Here is a 12,545-nt window from a genome sequence, read left to right on the forward strand (position 1 = left end):
AGGTATGATATGTATGATGAATGAGAAAAGAGACTAAAATGTAGTTGAATAGGTAAGAAGAGAACTAAGAGAAAACAGTCTCAAAAAATTCAAAGAAGGTAAGACTATCCAGGAGGAGAGTGTTCAACAGTGTCAAATACGGAAGAAAGGTCAAGCAGGATGATGATTTGGAAAACAGGTCATTAGATTCCACAATTAGGAGATCATTGTTGACTTTGTAGAGTGGTATCAATTGGAGGAAAAGGCTAGAAACTAGACTGCATAGAGTTAAGAAGAAAATGAGGGAAGGGGAAATGGAAGCACTAGGCATAGACAAATTTTTCAATGAACTTAGCTGAGAAAGAGAAAAGAGATAAAGGACAAAAGCTAGTGAGGATGATGGGATTTAGTGAAAGTTTTAATGCAACACAAATGTATGGGTTAAATTATGGCATAGGCACAGTCTAAATTTTTCTTTTTAAACAAATGCATGTTGCTGCGGTCATGGAAATATATGTTCTGGTAGTCAATGATGATGAAGCTCATCTGAGGTATACTGAAACCCCACATTATCTTACTTGCAGTGACTGAGAGTATTTGAGGTTGTAAGTCATATAGAGATCTGTTTATTGGGAAGAGGAAAGGAAGGTTTGCTTCTTTGTACACTTTCATTCTTATGTCTTTAAAAGAGATTAGAGAAAGTTTCACAGAAGTTTAGAGCTAGAACAGATCTTAGGAAATCTTCCATTTTACAGATAAGGAAAATAAAGCCCAAAGAAGTGAGGTGATTTGCCCGAGGTTACACATTTAGATAGTGACAAAGCCAGAATTAAAAACCAGGTCTCGCACATATACTAAAATTGGAACTAGATGGAGAAGATTAGCATGGCCCCTGCACAAGGATGACACACAAATTAGTGAAGCATTCCATATTTTTATGGAGAACAGAAGAATTCATGACCAAACAGGAGATAGAGGACATTATGAAAAGCAAAATGGATAACTCTGATTACATTAAATTGAAAAGTTTTTGCACAAACAAAGCCAATGCAACCTAGATTAGAAGGAAGGTAGAAAATTGGGAAAGAATTTTTACAACCAATATCTCTGATAAGGGCCTCATTTCTAAAATGTATAGAGAACTAAGTCAAATTTATAAGAATACAAGTCATTCCCCAATTGACAGTCAAAGGATATGAACAGGCAGTTCTCACATGAAGAAATTAAAGTTATCTATAGTCATATAAAAGAATGCTCTAATCACTATTGATTAGAGAAATGCAAATCAAAACAACTCTGAGGTACCACATCACACCTATCAGATTGGCCAACATGACAAAACAGGAAAATAATAAATGTTGGAGATGTGGGAAAATTGGAACATTAATGCATTGTTGGTGGAGTTGTTTTTGGAGAGCAATTAGGAACTATGCCTAAAGGGCTATAAAAATGTGCATACCCTTTGACCCAGCAATAGCACTTCTAGTGCTATATCCCAAAGAGATCATACAAATGGGAAAAGGACCCACATGTACAAAAATATTTATAGCAGCTCTGTCCGTGGTGGCAAAGAATTGGAAATTGAGAGGAGGCCCATGAATTGGGGAATGGCTGAACAAGTTGTGGTATATGAATGTAATGGAATACTATTGTGCTATAAGAAATGATGAACAGGCTGACTTCAGAAAAACCTGTATGGACTGATGCTGAGTGAAATGAGCAGAATCAGGAGAATGTTATACACAGTAACAGCCATGTTGTTCGATGACTAATATTGATAGATTTAACCCTTCTCAGCAATATGAGGATCTAAGACATCTCCAAAGGCCTCATGATGGAAAATGCTATCCACAAAAAAGAAAGAACTATGGAGTTTGAATGCAGATCAAAGCACACTATTTACTATTTTTTTTTCTTCTGTTGTGTTTTGTTTCCTCTTTCTGGTGGTTCCTCCTATTGGTTCTAATTCTTAGCTACAACATCACTAATGTGAAAATATGTTTAATAGAAATATATATGTATAGCTTATATCAGATTGTGCATCGTCTTGGGGAGGAAGGTGAGGAGGGAGGGGGAGATAAATTTAAAACTCAAAAGCTTAAGGAAGTGATTGTTGATAATTCAAAATAAATTAGTTAAGAATTATTAAAAAAAAACAACACAAAAACCAGGTCTCAACTCTCAATCAGAATTCTTTCCACTATAATATAGAATTTTAGTTAAATATTTCCTTTCTCCTCTAGTTAGCATTTTTTAAAGGACTACTCAGAAAAATAATTCCTTTTGTTCAAATCTTTAGAGAAGTTAAATTAAGGGATCTTTATTAGTAAGTGTAGAATTTTGGGGGGAATGTGGAGAGAAAAGAAGGAAATTAGAATTCATGCAGTTTACTTGTTAAAACCTTAGCTATGAAAGGAATTTTTATAGTAGAAAAAGTTCTGTATTTGGAGTCAGAGAAATCAGCTTCAAATTCTGGCTCCGACACTTACTACCTACATAACTTTGGTCAAGTCACCACTCCTTGTTGATCCTTGGTTTCCTCTACTGCAAAGTGAAAGGACTGAACAAGATGACCACTAAGGTCCCTTCTGGCTCTAAAGCTATGATCCTATAGTCCTGGAATATAACTACTTTAATTATGCTTACCTCCCTGAAGAGATGCATAAAAGAGTCTTTCTATGGAAAGAAGAGGCATGGAGAAATGAAATGCAAAGGTTAAGAGACCTTATGGTTCTGATGGTGATGGGATCTGAAAACCTAAAAGGAAAAGGCCATGTCTTTGGGATCTGGGCCCCAAAAAGGAAAAGCCCCTGGACTTTTCCACACAGCTCAGATCACTAGTGCCTCTGCCCAGGGCATCTGGCCCACCCCAGCCCACCTTGATTACTTAATTAGCTTACTTGCCACTCCTTAATTCCATCTAGAACCCTTTCTCTGTTACCTCCAGACCACCCCAGGTTAGTTGCCACTCCTAGATCCCATCCACATCTTCCCACAGTCTTTCTGTATAAAAGTACAAATTTTATCTTCATCAAAAGAGCAGATTCTTAAAATCTGACTCACTTGCATTAGCATCACAAATACTGTAGATTCACTACGAATCTCACCCTCCCAACTCATATTTTAACAAACTCACTACTTGGACTCAAAAAAAGCTTGAGTGGTCAAATTCTTTTCAGGCAGACTACACTCTTTACCCTTGCATTTTAGGGTTCCCAAATTGCAACAGTTCTACCGATTAAGAGACACATCCGTGCTTGTAAGAACCAAAATGAAACAAGACATAAATTTGACCATTGTAGTTATTAAGTAGAGAGAAACTGAATATATTATTATTTCTGGCAATTTTTTTTTTTCAGGAAAAATTTGTAATCTATTAAATAAGCAATTCCTTTTCATTCTACCTTGGCTGCCATGTCATTCAGGCACAAGGATACAATGAAAAAGATTAATCTCACAAGAAGTACTAATTTAACTATGAAGCTCCCAATCCCACAAACAGAAGACAATAAAAAACACAGGCTATAGAAAGGACCCTTCAAAGGCAACTAGAAGGGAAGAATAGGATTAGAGATGGAAGAAGGCACCAGAGCTTATACTTCCTGGTGCCAATGTAAATGGAAGCTCAGTGAGGGTTTCAATTGATCAGTTTTTCATTAAGTACTTTATTTGTCAGGTAGGGGATAGACTATCTCAATCCTCAGCCTGGTGTTCAGCTACTCCTGTGGTTGGGCCAAAGTCCTTAAATTGAGGGGCAGCTAGGTGGCACCAGCCTTGGATTCAGAAGGACCTGAGTTCAAATCCAGCCTCAGACCCATAACACTTACTAATTGTGTGATCCTGGGCAAGTCACTTAACCCCCATTGCCCAACCAAAAAAAAAAAAAAAAAAAAAAAAACCAAAGTCCTTAAATTGTAGATTCTAAGTACTTAAGAGAAGGAAAGGGCAATAATGAAACTCGATAATGAAATGATGTTGGCTATAGGAATTTCCCTTTTCCCCTCACCATACCCAAAGGGAAAAAAAGTTCAGTGAACTTCTCCTGAGGGCAAGAACAACTAGTTCAGCCTACAGAAAGAAGGAACCAAAATAATAATAATAGAATCCAAACACTAGCATCTATTAGATATACAGGGCTAGCTTTACTACATGTCATTTTTCCCTCTTCTTGTCAGAAGAAAAATGACAGAATTAATCAACTGACTACATTAAAGGCATCTAAAGAGAAAATAATAACCACCATGCCTAAGATTCTAAAATAATCCTGCTTTAACATGGCTAATCTTTGTCTATTCCTCCTCCTATCCAAATCATTAATAAAAAAAATTTAAGAAGTGTATCCATGACTCAAAAGAATGCCTCTTACCTTTGCCAAGACTGAAGATAAACGGTTCATTTCTATCATGACTGGAATCAAACTTTTTTCCATTGGACAATTTTCCTTTATAATGGACATAAACTTTGTCTCCAATCATTGGCATTTCCTCATTATTCCCCACTCTTTTGACAATCTAGAAAAGATAGACATCAAGAAATAAGAAGTGTGTTTCTACTTCTGACCATTAAAAAAGGGTCAGAAAGAAAGGTAATCCAGTCCTCTTTTTTTTTAATCCTTTAGGCAAAATTATAGTTAAACAATATTAGAAATGAGTATCTGTCCTATTTTTAACAGCTTTTACCACAACCTTGCTCAGCAATCCTTGCTGTCAAGAAATTCTTCCCTATAGTCATTTTAAATCCCTTACGTTGCAGTTTAAGCTCATTTCAGGTTGTACTGTTTATTTCAAAGAAGAGTCTTTCAAACTCTTCTGGACTCATTTCCTCCTTTCTCAAAATAAAAACTCCCTGACCCCAAATCAAAAGACCAGGGAGTTAGTTCCTATACAATTTGAGCCACGAAGCAAAACATTCAAGGACATCCAAGAAACACCTAAAACAAAGCCTCACTGCATACTTCTCTTTACATTGTCCATCAACCCAAACACAGCAGCATTTGATTGCAGATTCTCCCACTAGGTTTAAGATTTCAGAAAGTCCTACTTCCTGGTATGACTAGTTATAGTTCACATTATTTGAATAATACACACAATGTATAGAAAAGACTAACAAAACTACAGTATGATACTGATCAATTCGTTTTCTAGTAAAGGAAATGCCAAAAGGACTTTATGAAAAAAAAATTAGTAATCATAAAATTCATAATATTTATTTGTTTTGTATTTGGCAGAGGAGGCTGCTAATGTGTTGGGTCAGTTCTGGGAAAACAAAATTGATTCCAGCTGTGTTGGTGGTGTAGTTTCTTCTGTCAATCATGTATGTAAAATTATTCTGCAGTAGATAACACTTTATGGGACAGCTTAGGTGGTGGCAAGGTGGATATAGCCTGAAGTCAGGAAGATATTTCCTAGCTGGGTGACCTTGGACAAGTCACATGACCTTGTTTGCCTCAGTTTCCTCATCTGTAAAATGAGCCAGATAAAGGAAATGGCAAACTACTCCAGTATCTTTGCCAAGAAAACCCCAAATGGGGTCAAAATCAGACACGACTGAACAACAACTAAACAAAAACAAAGTAACACTTTGGCTTACATCTTTTCTAAGGAGTAGAATTGTCTGTAAATATTAGTGATTTATCTTAAATTATTTTTTTCTGAAACATAAAGAGAAGATTCTGATATGTAATTTTCCCAGTTCAAGATCTTTGATATTCTGGAAGGCGAGAATCTCTACAGTCACTTCAGAGCTTTTAGGGAAAAAAAAGTTTCACTATATTAACCTGTCCAATCCAGATATTCTACTCATCATGTTCCCAGATTTACAATTCAGATGGAAAAGTCTGATCTAGTCTTAGATACTGAATGCCAATTAAGTGTTATGCTAGAAATATCTGAACCTCTAAGTTCATGGCCATATGATCTCACGCCTAGTTATCAACAGCAGACATGTCACAGCAGAGGTGCGTCAAACACTTCCAAGTGGAGGCCAAACCAGATAGTGGAATGGAGAAATATTTAGCAAAATAAATAAAAAAATATAATAGATCATAGACAATGTTAATATGTGATTTTTAAGTCAATATGCAAAAAGTAGGGATCCTTATGTACAGTTTAGTGGCCCTGTTCCTATTCGAATTTGAAACCTCTACAGAATGACTGATTATGAAGCATTAAGGCAAGTAAGAATTCTTAGGCTGAAACTTCAAACCTTGAGAAAGCTTTAGGGGCCTACAGCATCATTTCATTAGTTTTGTTTCAGGAAGATAATATCACAACAAAAATCTAAGGCATTCAGCATTTGCCTCCACATACAGCTCTAATCAATCTCCAAAATTTGTTTTTGCACAAGTTAATAGCAATACCTATAAATATGGGAAGTGAGTTATGAAATTAATAAAACTGGACAAAACCTGTTCAGAAAGATCTCCATTTGCTATGGATGAAGATAAGAAAATAACCAAATTGATTAACCAAGTGGCCCAAATAATTCTCTATCAGCAAAATAGATAAGAAAATTAATTCGATTATGCAAAATGATTGTACACAACAGTGGGTTACTGGGCAAAGCATCAACTAGGTAAAAGATTGTGTTCTAGATGCAGTTTCAACGCTACTAGAAGATTTTAGCCATGAAACCTTAAAAAGTCTCTTATACCCACTCAGTTTCCTTATCTATAAAATTAACATAATGCCTACAACAAAAGGTTATTGTGAGCTTCAAATGGGATGATGTACAAGCATTTTTAAATTATAAAGCACTGTAAAATATCAGAAAATATTAAATATAGGGTAGAATAGAAGAGTAAGTTTAAAGGCAAGTTGATTATTTGATTGAATATCAAGAACTCGCTCTATACAGGAACACTATATGTATTAATATTGAAGTTCACTGATTTTGAACTTTGCTAAATTTCTTTTCCTTTTTTAAAATAAATTTTGCCTGAAACTTTCATTTTTTTATAATTTTAGTACACTTCTATAATTCTCAAAGGGGGAATGGCTCTTGCTTACCAAGAAAAACCTTTTTATTTTGGGGGTAGACAAAAAATATGAAATGTGATTAGGTAATTTAATAAAATTCACTGATGCTTTCTTATTTTAAAAACACTATAGACATTTCCTTATGTCTCTCTTGTCCCCATGGATACTCTGTTCTCACAAACAAAAATGGTATACAAAAAATGGTAAACAAAAATACATTCAGATCCTGCATATAGCATATCTGCCCAGCATTCTTCACTAGTGACTTACCTTTAGGACACCTCGGTCCTTCTTGGGAGTAATGTCCTCCCCTTGTTCAGCAAGAGCAACTGCTGGATTCTCTCCATCGTTCTTGGTGGCCTCATCGGTAGTCATTGTCTTTCATAAGAAGAATCCCTGCTAAGAAGAAACAAATGTTATTCGAGCTAGGAAAAAAAAATTACTTCATCGTTCAGCTCGGAAGCAATTCTGATGTATGAACCCATTTCATCTCTGTTCCTAGCTAATATCTGACTCTTCTTCACTGGGACCAACATGCTAGCCTTTACTCACATAATCAAAACATAATCTAGGTCATCCAGTCCAAACTGTCCTTAACTAAAAATCTCTTCTACAATATCCAACAAGCATAAGGTTAGGGACATATCTAAGGTACACATAATAGAATTCAACAAATACTTAAATGCTTGCCTATATGCAAGGCTTTCCACTAAAGATTTTCCTCCAAGTTAACATCCAAAAGACATTATTTGTTATTCTTTGGGACGGATCATCCAAACAGATCTGAGCTGACTTATATGAGCTATTGTCTAGAGTTTATCACTCTATCTTACCCACAAGGACAGCATGACAGGTTTTATCAAATGTTCAACTGAGTTTTAGGTAAACTGTATCTATAACACTGCCTACATCTAAATCTAGTAACCATGTCAAAACATAAAATGAGATTAGTTTGGCATAACTTGTTCTTGATAAAATCATGCTAATTGGCACGTGGGTTATTACCACACATTTTTCTGGATAGTTACACACCATCTGTTAAATAACAAGTTCCAGAATTTTGCCAGGAAGGACTTCTAGAAAGACGGCTGTATGAAAGGTAGTATTTAAGGCCAGCACCTCTCAATCATCTCAAAATAGAAAGAAATACATTTTTTAAAAAGCAAAGAGCAGATACCGCCAGATGCTAGTGATGCTGGAAAGAATTTATCAAAGGAAAAACCTCCTAGAACAATGAGTAGAAAGTTGATTTATTTAAAAAATTTAGAGACATAAGTAAACAACTAATAAAAAGGTCCAAACACAAATAATAAATGCTATAGTTAAAGAAAACTGATTTGAACATCTCTAATGAAAAGTACTATAATAACTCTTGGTAGGACCCCAGAAACTTAAATGGAATAAACCCAAGAACCTAGAATAGTTCTAAAGTACACTAAGGGAATCAAATGAAAACAATACTGATGGAAATTAGGTTAAAAAAAAAAATTAGAGCTCTCCATGAAGAAACAAAAAAAGCAAAGAGTACAGAATTTAGAAGAAAAGACAGATCATTTCTTTAAGACAGTAGATCTTCTGGAAAAAGATGAGATTTAGAATTGTAAAGCATAGAAATAGAGGAGAAATTGAGAGAATAAGATCAAAAGATGAACAAGATTGGAAGAACACATAAAATTGTATAAGTCAAGACAACTGTGACAAAAACTGCCAGGAAAACTGGAAAAGAGTATGGCAGAAAACTAGGTATAGACCAAAATCTTATACCATATACCAAAATAAAGTCAAAATGGATTCATGATTTAGATATAAAGGCTGATACTATAAGCAACCTGAGAGAACAAGGAATAGTTCACCTGTCAGATTTATGGAGAACAGAAGAATTCATGACCAAACAGGAGATAGAGAACATTATGAAATGCAAAATGCATAATTTTCATTATATCAAATTGAAAAGTTTTTGCACAAAGCCAATGCAACCAAAATTAGGAGGGAAGCAGAAAACTGGGAAAGAATTTTTACAACCAATATCTCTGATAAGGGCCTCATTTCTAAAATGTATAGAGAACTAAGTCAAATTTATAAGAATACAAGTCATTCCCCAATTGATAAATGGTCAAAGGATATGAACAGGCAGTTTTCAGATGAAGAAATTAAAGCCATCTACAGTCATGTGAAAAAATGCCCTAATCACTACTGATTAGAGAAATGCAAATCAAAACAACTCTGAGGTACCACATCACACCTATCATGTTGGCCAACATGACAAAACAGGAAAATGATAAACACTGAAGAAGATGTGGGAAAATTGGAACATTAATGCATTGCTGGTAGAGTTGTGAAATGATCCAACCATTCTGGAGAGCAATTTGGAACTATACTCAAAGGGCTATAAAAATGTGCATACCCTTTGATCTAGCAATAGCACTTCTAGGGGTATATCCCAAAGAGATCATACAAATGGAAAAAGGACCTACATGTATACAAAAATATTTATAGCAGCTCTGTCTGTGGTGGCAAAGAATTGGAAATTGAGGGGATGCCCACCAACTGGGGAACGGCTGAACAAGTTGTGGTATATGAATATAATGGAATACTCTTGTTCTATAAGAAATGATGAGCGGGGCAGCTAGGTAATGCAGTGGATAGAGCCAGACCTGGAGTCAAGAGGATCTGGCCTCAGACACTTGACACTTATTAGCTGTGTGACCCTGAGCAAGTCACTTAACCCCAACTGCCTCACCAAAAAGAAAAAAAAAAAGAAAAAAAGAAATGATGAACAGGTAGACTTCAGAAAAACCTGGAAAGACTTGTATGGACTGATGCTGAGTGAACTGAGCAGAACCAAGATAACATTGTACACAGTAACAGCCACGTTGTACAATGACTAACTTTGATAGACTTAGCCCTTCTCAGCAATGCAAGGATCTAAGACATCTCCAAAAGTCTCATGATGGAAAATGCTATCCACATCCAAAGAAAGAACTATGGAGTTTGAATGCTGATTGAAGCATACTATTTGCTATTTTTTTCGTCTGTTGTGTTTTGTTTCCTCTTTCTTGTGGTTCCTCCTATTGGTTCTAATTCTTCCTTACAACATGACTAATGTGCAAATAGGTTTAATAGGAATGTATATGTAGAGCCTATATCAGACTGTATACTATCTTGGGGAAGGAGGAGGGGAAGGAGGAGGAGAAAAATGTTAAACTCAAAAGCGTATGGAAGTGATTGTTGAAAACTAAAAATAGATAAAAAAAAAAAGACAACTGACCCTAAAGAATATGAAGATATGAATTCACTGGTTTTTTTTTTTAGTAAAGTAAAATTTCTAGAAAATCATATTGCAGGAAATTCCTTGGAAGTATTTGAAACAGAGAGCAAAATATAGATTAATGGAATTTACAGAAGGCTAATAAAGAAATCCCACATTTATCAAGAAATATCACAATCAAGTTTCAGAATTTCAACATTAAACAACAAATATTACAGGTAATCACATTAATCATATTGGACAATTTGGACTTTTTTTCTTCTTATATAAAGGATTTATACAAAAGGAAATGAGACAATTTGCATCTCCAAATAAAATATCCTCTTAAAATTGAACTTAATAATCAATGAAAGATGTACTTTTAGCAAAAGCAAGTAATTTGAGTTGTTCTTTCAGAAGAAACCAAAGAGAACAGGACCTCTGACCAGCAAACTCAAACAAAAGAAACATAAGAGAAATAAATGAATACACACTGTCAAGAAAAGATCGAAAACAAAAATCAATGTTTTTCTTAGACTAGAAAAATCTACTACTTTTTAAAACTCTCATCTTGTTTGCAATTCATTAAACGAAGATAAAATATCTTGGCAACATTAAAGGAGTGAAGAATTCAAAGAAACAAAGGTAAGGAAAAGTATTAAGAAATTTTTGAACTACAACATTTACTCTAGCCTTCGTAAATTAACATTTCACGGGAGAAGAATGTACAGGTATCTTTTAGAACAAGATATGGGGAGGATAGGGACCAGGGAAAATCCAGAAATGCACTGCTATATATCCAAGACAGGAAAGGAGAAGAGGAGTGTGGTATTTTCAGTCTCAATTTTAACACAAAGATAAATAAGAAATTATAGACTTCTTCATAATAGCTTACTACAGATAAAAGGTTTTTTTTAAAGGGCAAGCAAAATCAAAAAATCATTACCTTAATATTACAAACTAAGAAGAATATAAAATTACACCAAAATGGGAAAAAAATTCACAAATGGAAGGAATGAAAAAACAATTATCAGTAACCTTAATTTTATGTCAACAAAATCAAAAAGTTAAATGAAAAGGGTGAAGAGCTATAGACAAATGATATTCAAATTTTACAAAAAAAAAACCACAAACTAAAGTTGAGAATATAAATACTTCAGCTTCTGAAGGAGAAAATGATGAAGTCATAAATGAGCTCTCAAAGGAAAAAAATTCCTTGTCCAAATGGCTTTGTAAGTGAATTTTATCAAACATTTAAATGATAAATAATCCCTATGTTATTTATTCATAAGGGAACAGGGACTAGGACTACCTCTAAAAAGAATTCCCAGATGATAAAATTCCCTCTACCAGTGAAGGCTGAAACGTTCTTGACAAATTAAACTTTGAGAGTTGTCTAGAGAACTTGGAATGTAAACGATTTGTCCAGGGTTGTACAGCCAGTATTCATCAGAGGCAGAACATGAACCTAGGTCTTCCTACCTCCAAGACTGGCTCCTCTATCCACTGAACCATGCTGCCTTTTATGCAGAAATGTTAAAAACACTCTTTATAAATCATAAGGAAATAAAAGTATAATCAATAGGAAAAAATGTGAATTAATGATTCTAATCTAAACAGACTAAATAATCAAAAATGGAGAATGAATCTTCCAAAAACACCTTCTGTAACATAAATATGGTCCTGACATCCAGACCAGGAAGAGATAATGGAGAAAATGATAACAAAACAAAATTAATAGACACTGGTGAGAAAATGTTAAATGAAATGCTAGGCAAAGAGATCATAGCAAAATATCCAAAAGTATACTCATCATAACCTCACTGGATTTATTATAGGGACGCAAGAATGCAACAGCAAGAAACAATGAACATAATCACATTAATAACAGAAATAAAAATCATATTATGTAAAAAAGTATTTGACAAAGCTCAGCACTTGTGTAATTTATAAATGCTAAAATGCATGGAAATAGCAGACTCTTTTCTTAGTGTTATCAAAAGGATTTGCCTAAAAACCCTAAATTAACTTTTTTAATGTAGAAAAAAATACTAGAAATATCCCCAAGGAGACTGAGGGTAAAGGAAGTTTGTGAATATCATCATCCTCATTTGACATGTCAGAAATGCAAACTACCACGATAAGTAATGAAAAAGAAATTAAGGAAATAAGCTTGGGTAAAGGGGATATAGAAGTTATTATATGTAGACTATGACAATTTACTTGGAAACTCTAGAAAATCAAACAAAAAATTGATCTAGACAAGTTTAAGCACAATACAATACAAAATAAATTCCAAAAGCCATCAACAATTTTATATATTACCCCTTCCCAAGAAAAAC

At 34.4% G+C, this 12,545-nt stretch overlaps 1 protein-coding gene and 1 pseudogene across 6 annotated transcripts in view; one reads left to right on the forward strand and one right to left on the reverse strand.

The window, feature by feature from the left end:
- Window positions 1–12,545, reverse strand: part of FKBP5 (FKBP prolyl isomerase 5) — a 178,017-nt gene that overhangs the window by 83,604 nt on the left and 81,868 nt on the right. For 4 of the 6 annotated variants that reach the window (XM_027876214.1, XM_027876215.1, XM_027876217.1 and 1 more), the window contains 2 exons: window positions 7,227–7,352; window positions 4,346–4,490 (listed from right to left, as the gene is read on the reverse strand). In XM_027876214.1, the coding sequence (XP_027732015.1) occupies window positions 4,346–4,490; window positions 7,227–7,331 (250 nt within the window). In that variant the 5' untranslated portion in view covers window positions 7,332–7,352. Of the gene's footprint in view, window positions 1–4,345; window positions 4,491–7,226; window positions 7,356–12,545 lie in introns of all 6 variants that reach the window. The other 2 variants (XM_027876216.1, XM_027876219.1) reach the window with 1 other exon arrangement.
- On the forward strand, window positions 820–916 carry LOC114053667 (annotated as a pseudogene).

Source organism: Vombatus ursinus, unplaced genomic scaffold (assembly GCF_900497805.2).
Source record: "Vombatus ursinus unplaced genomic scaffold, bare-nosed wombat genome assembly UNPS02014811.1, whole genome shotgun sequence".
Classification (NCBI taxonomy): domain Eukaryota; kingdom Metazoa; phylum Chordata; class Mammalia; order Diprotodontia; family Vombatidae; genus Vombatus; species Vombatus ursinus.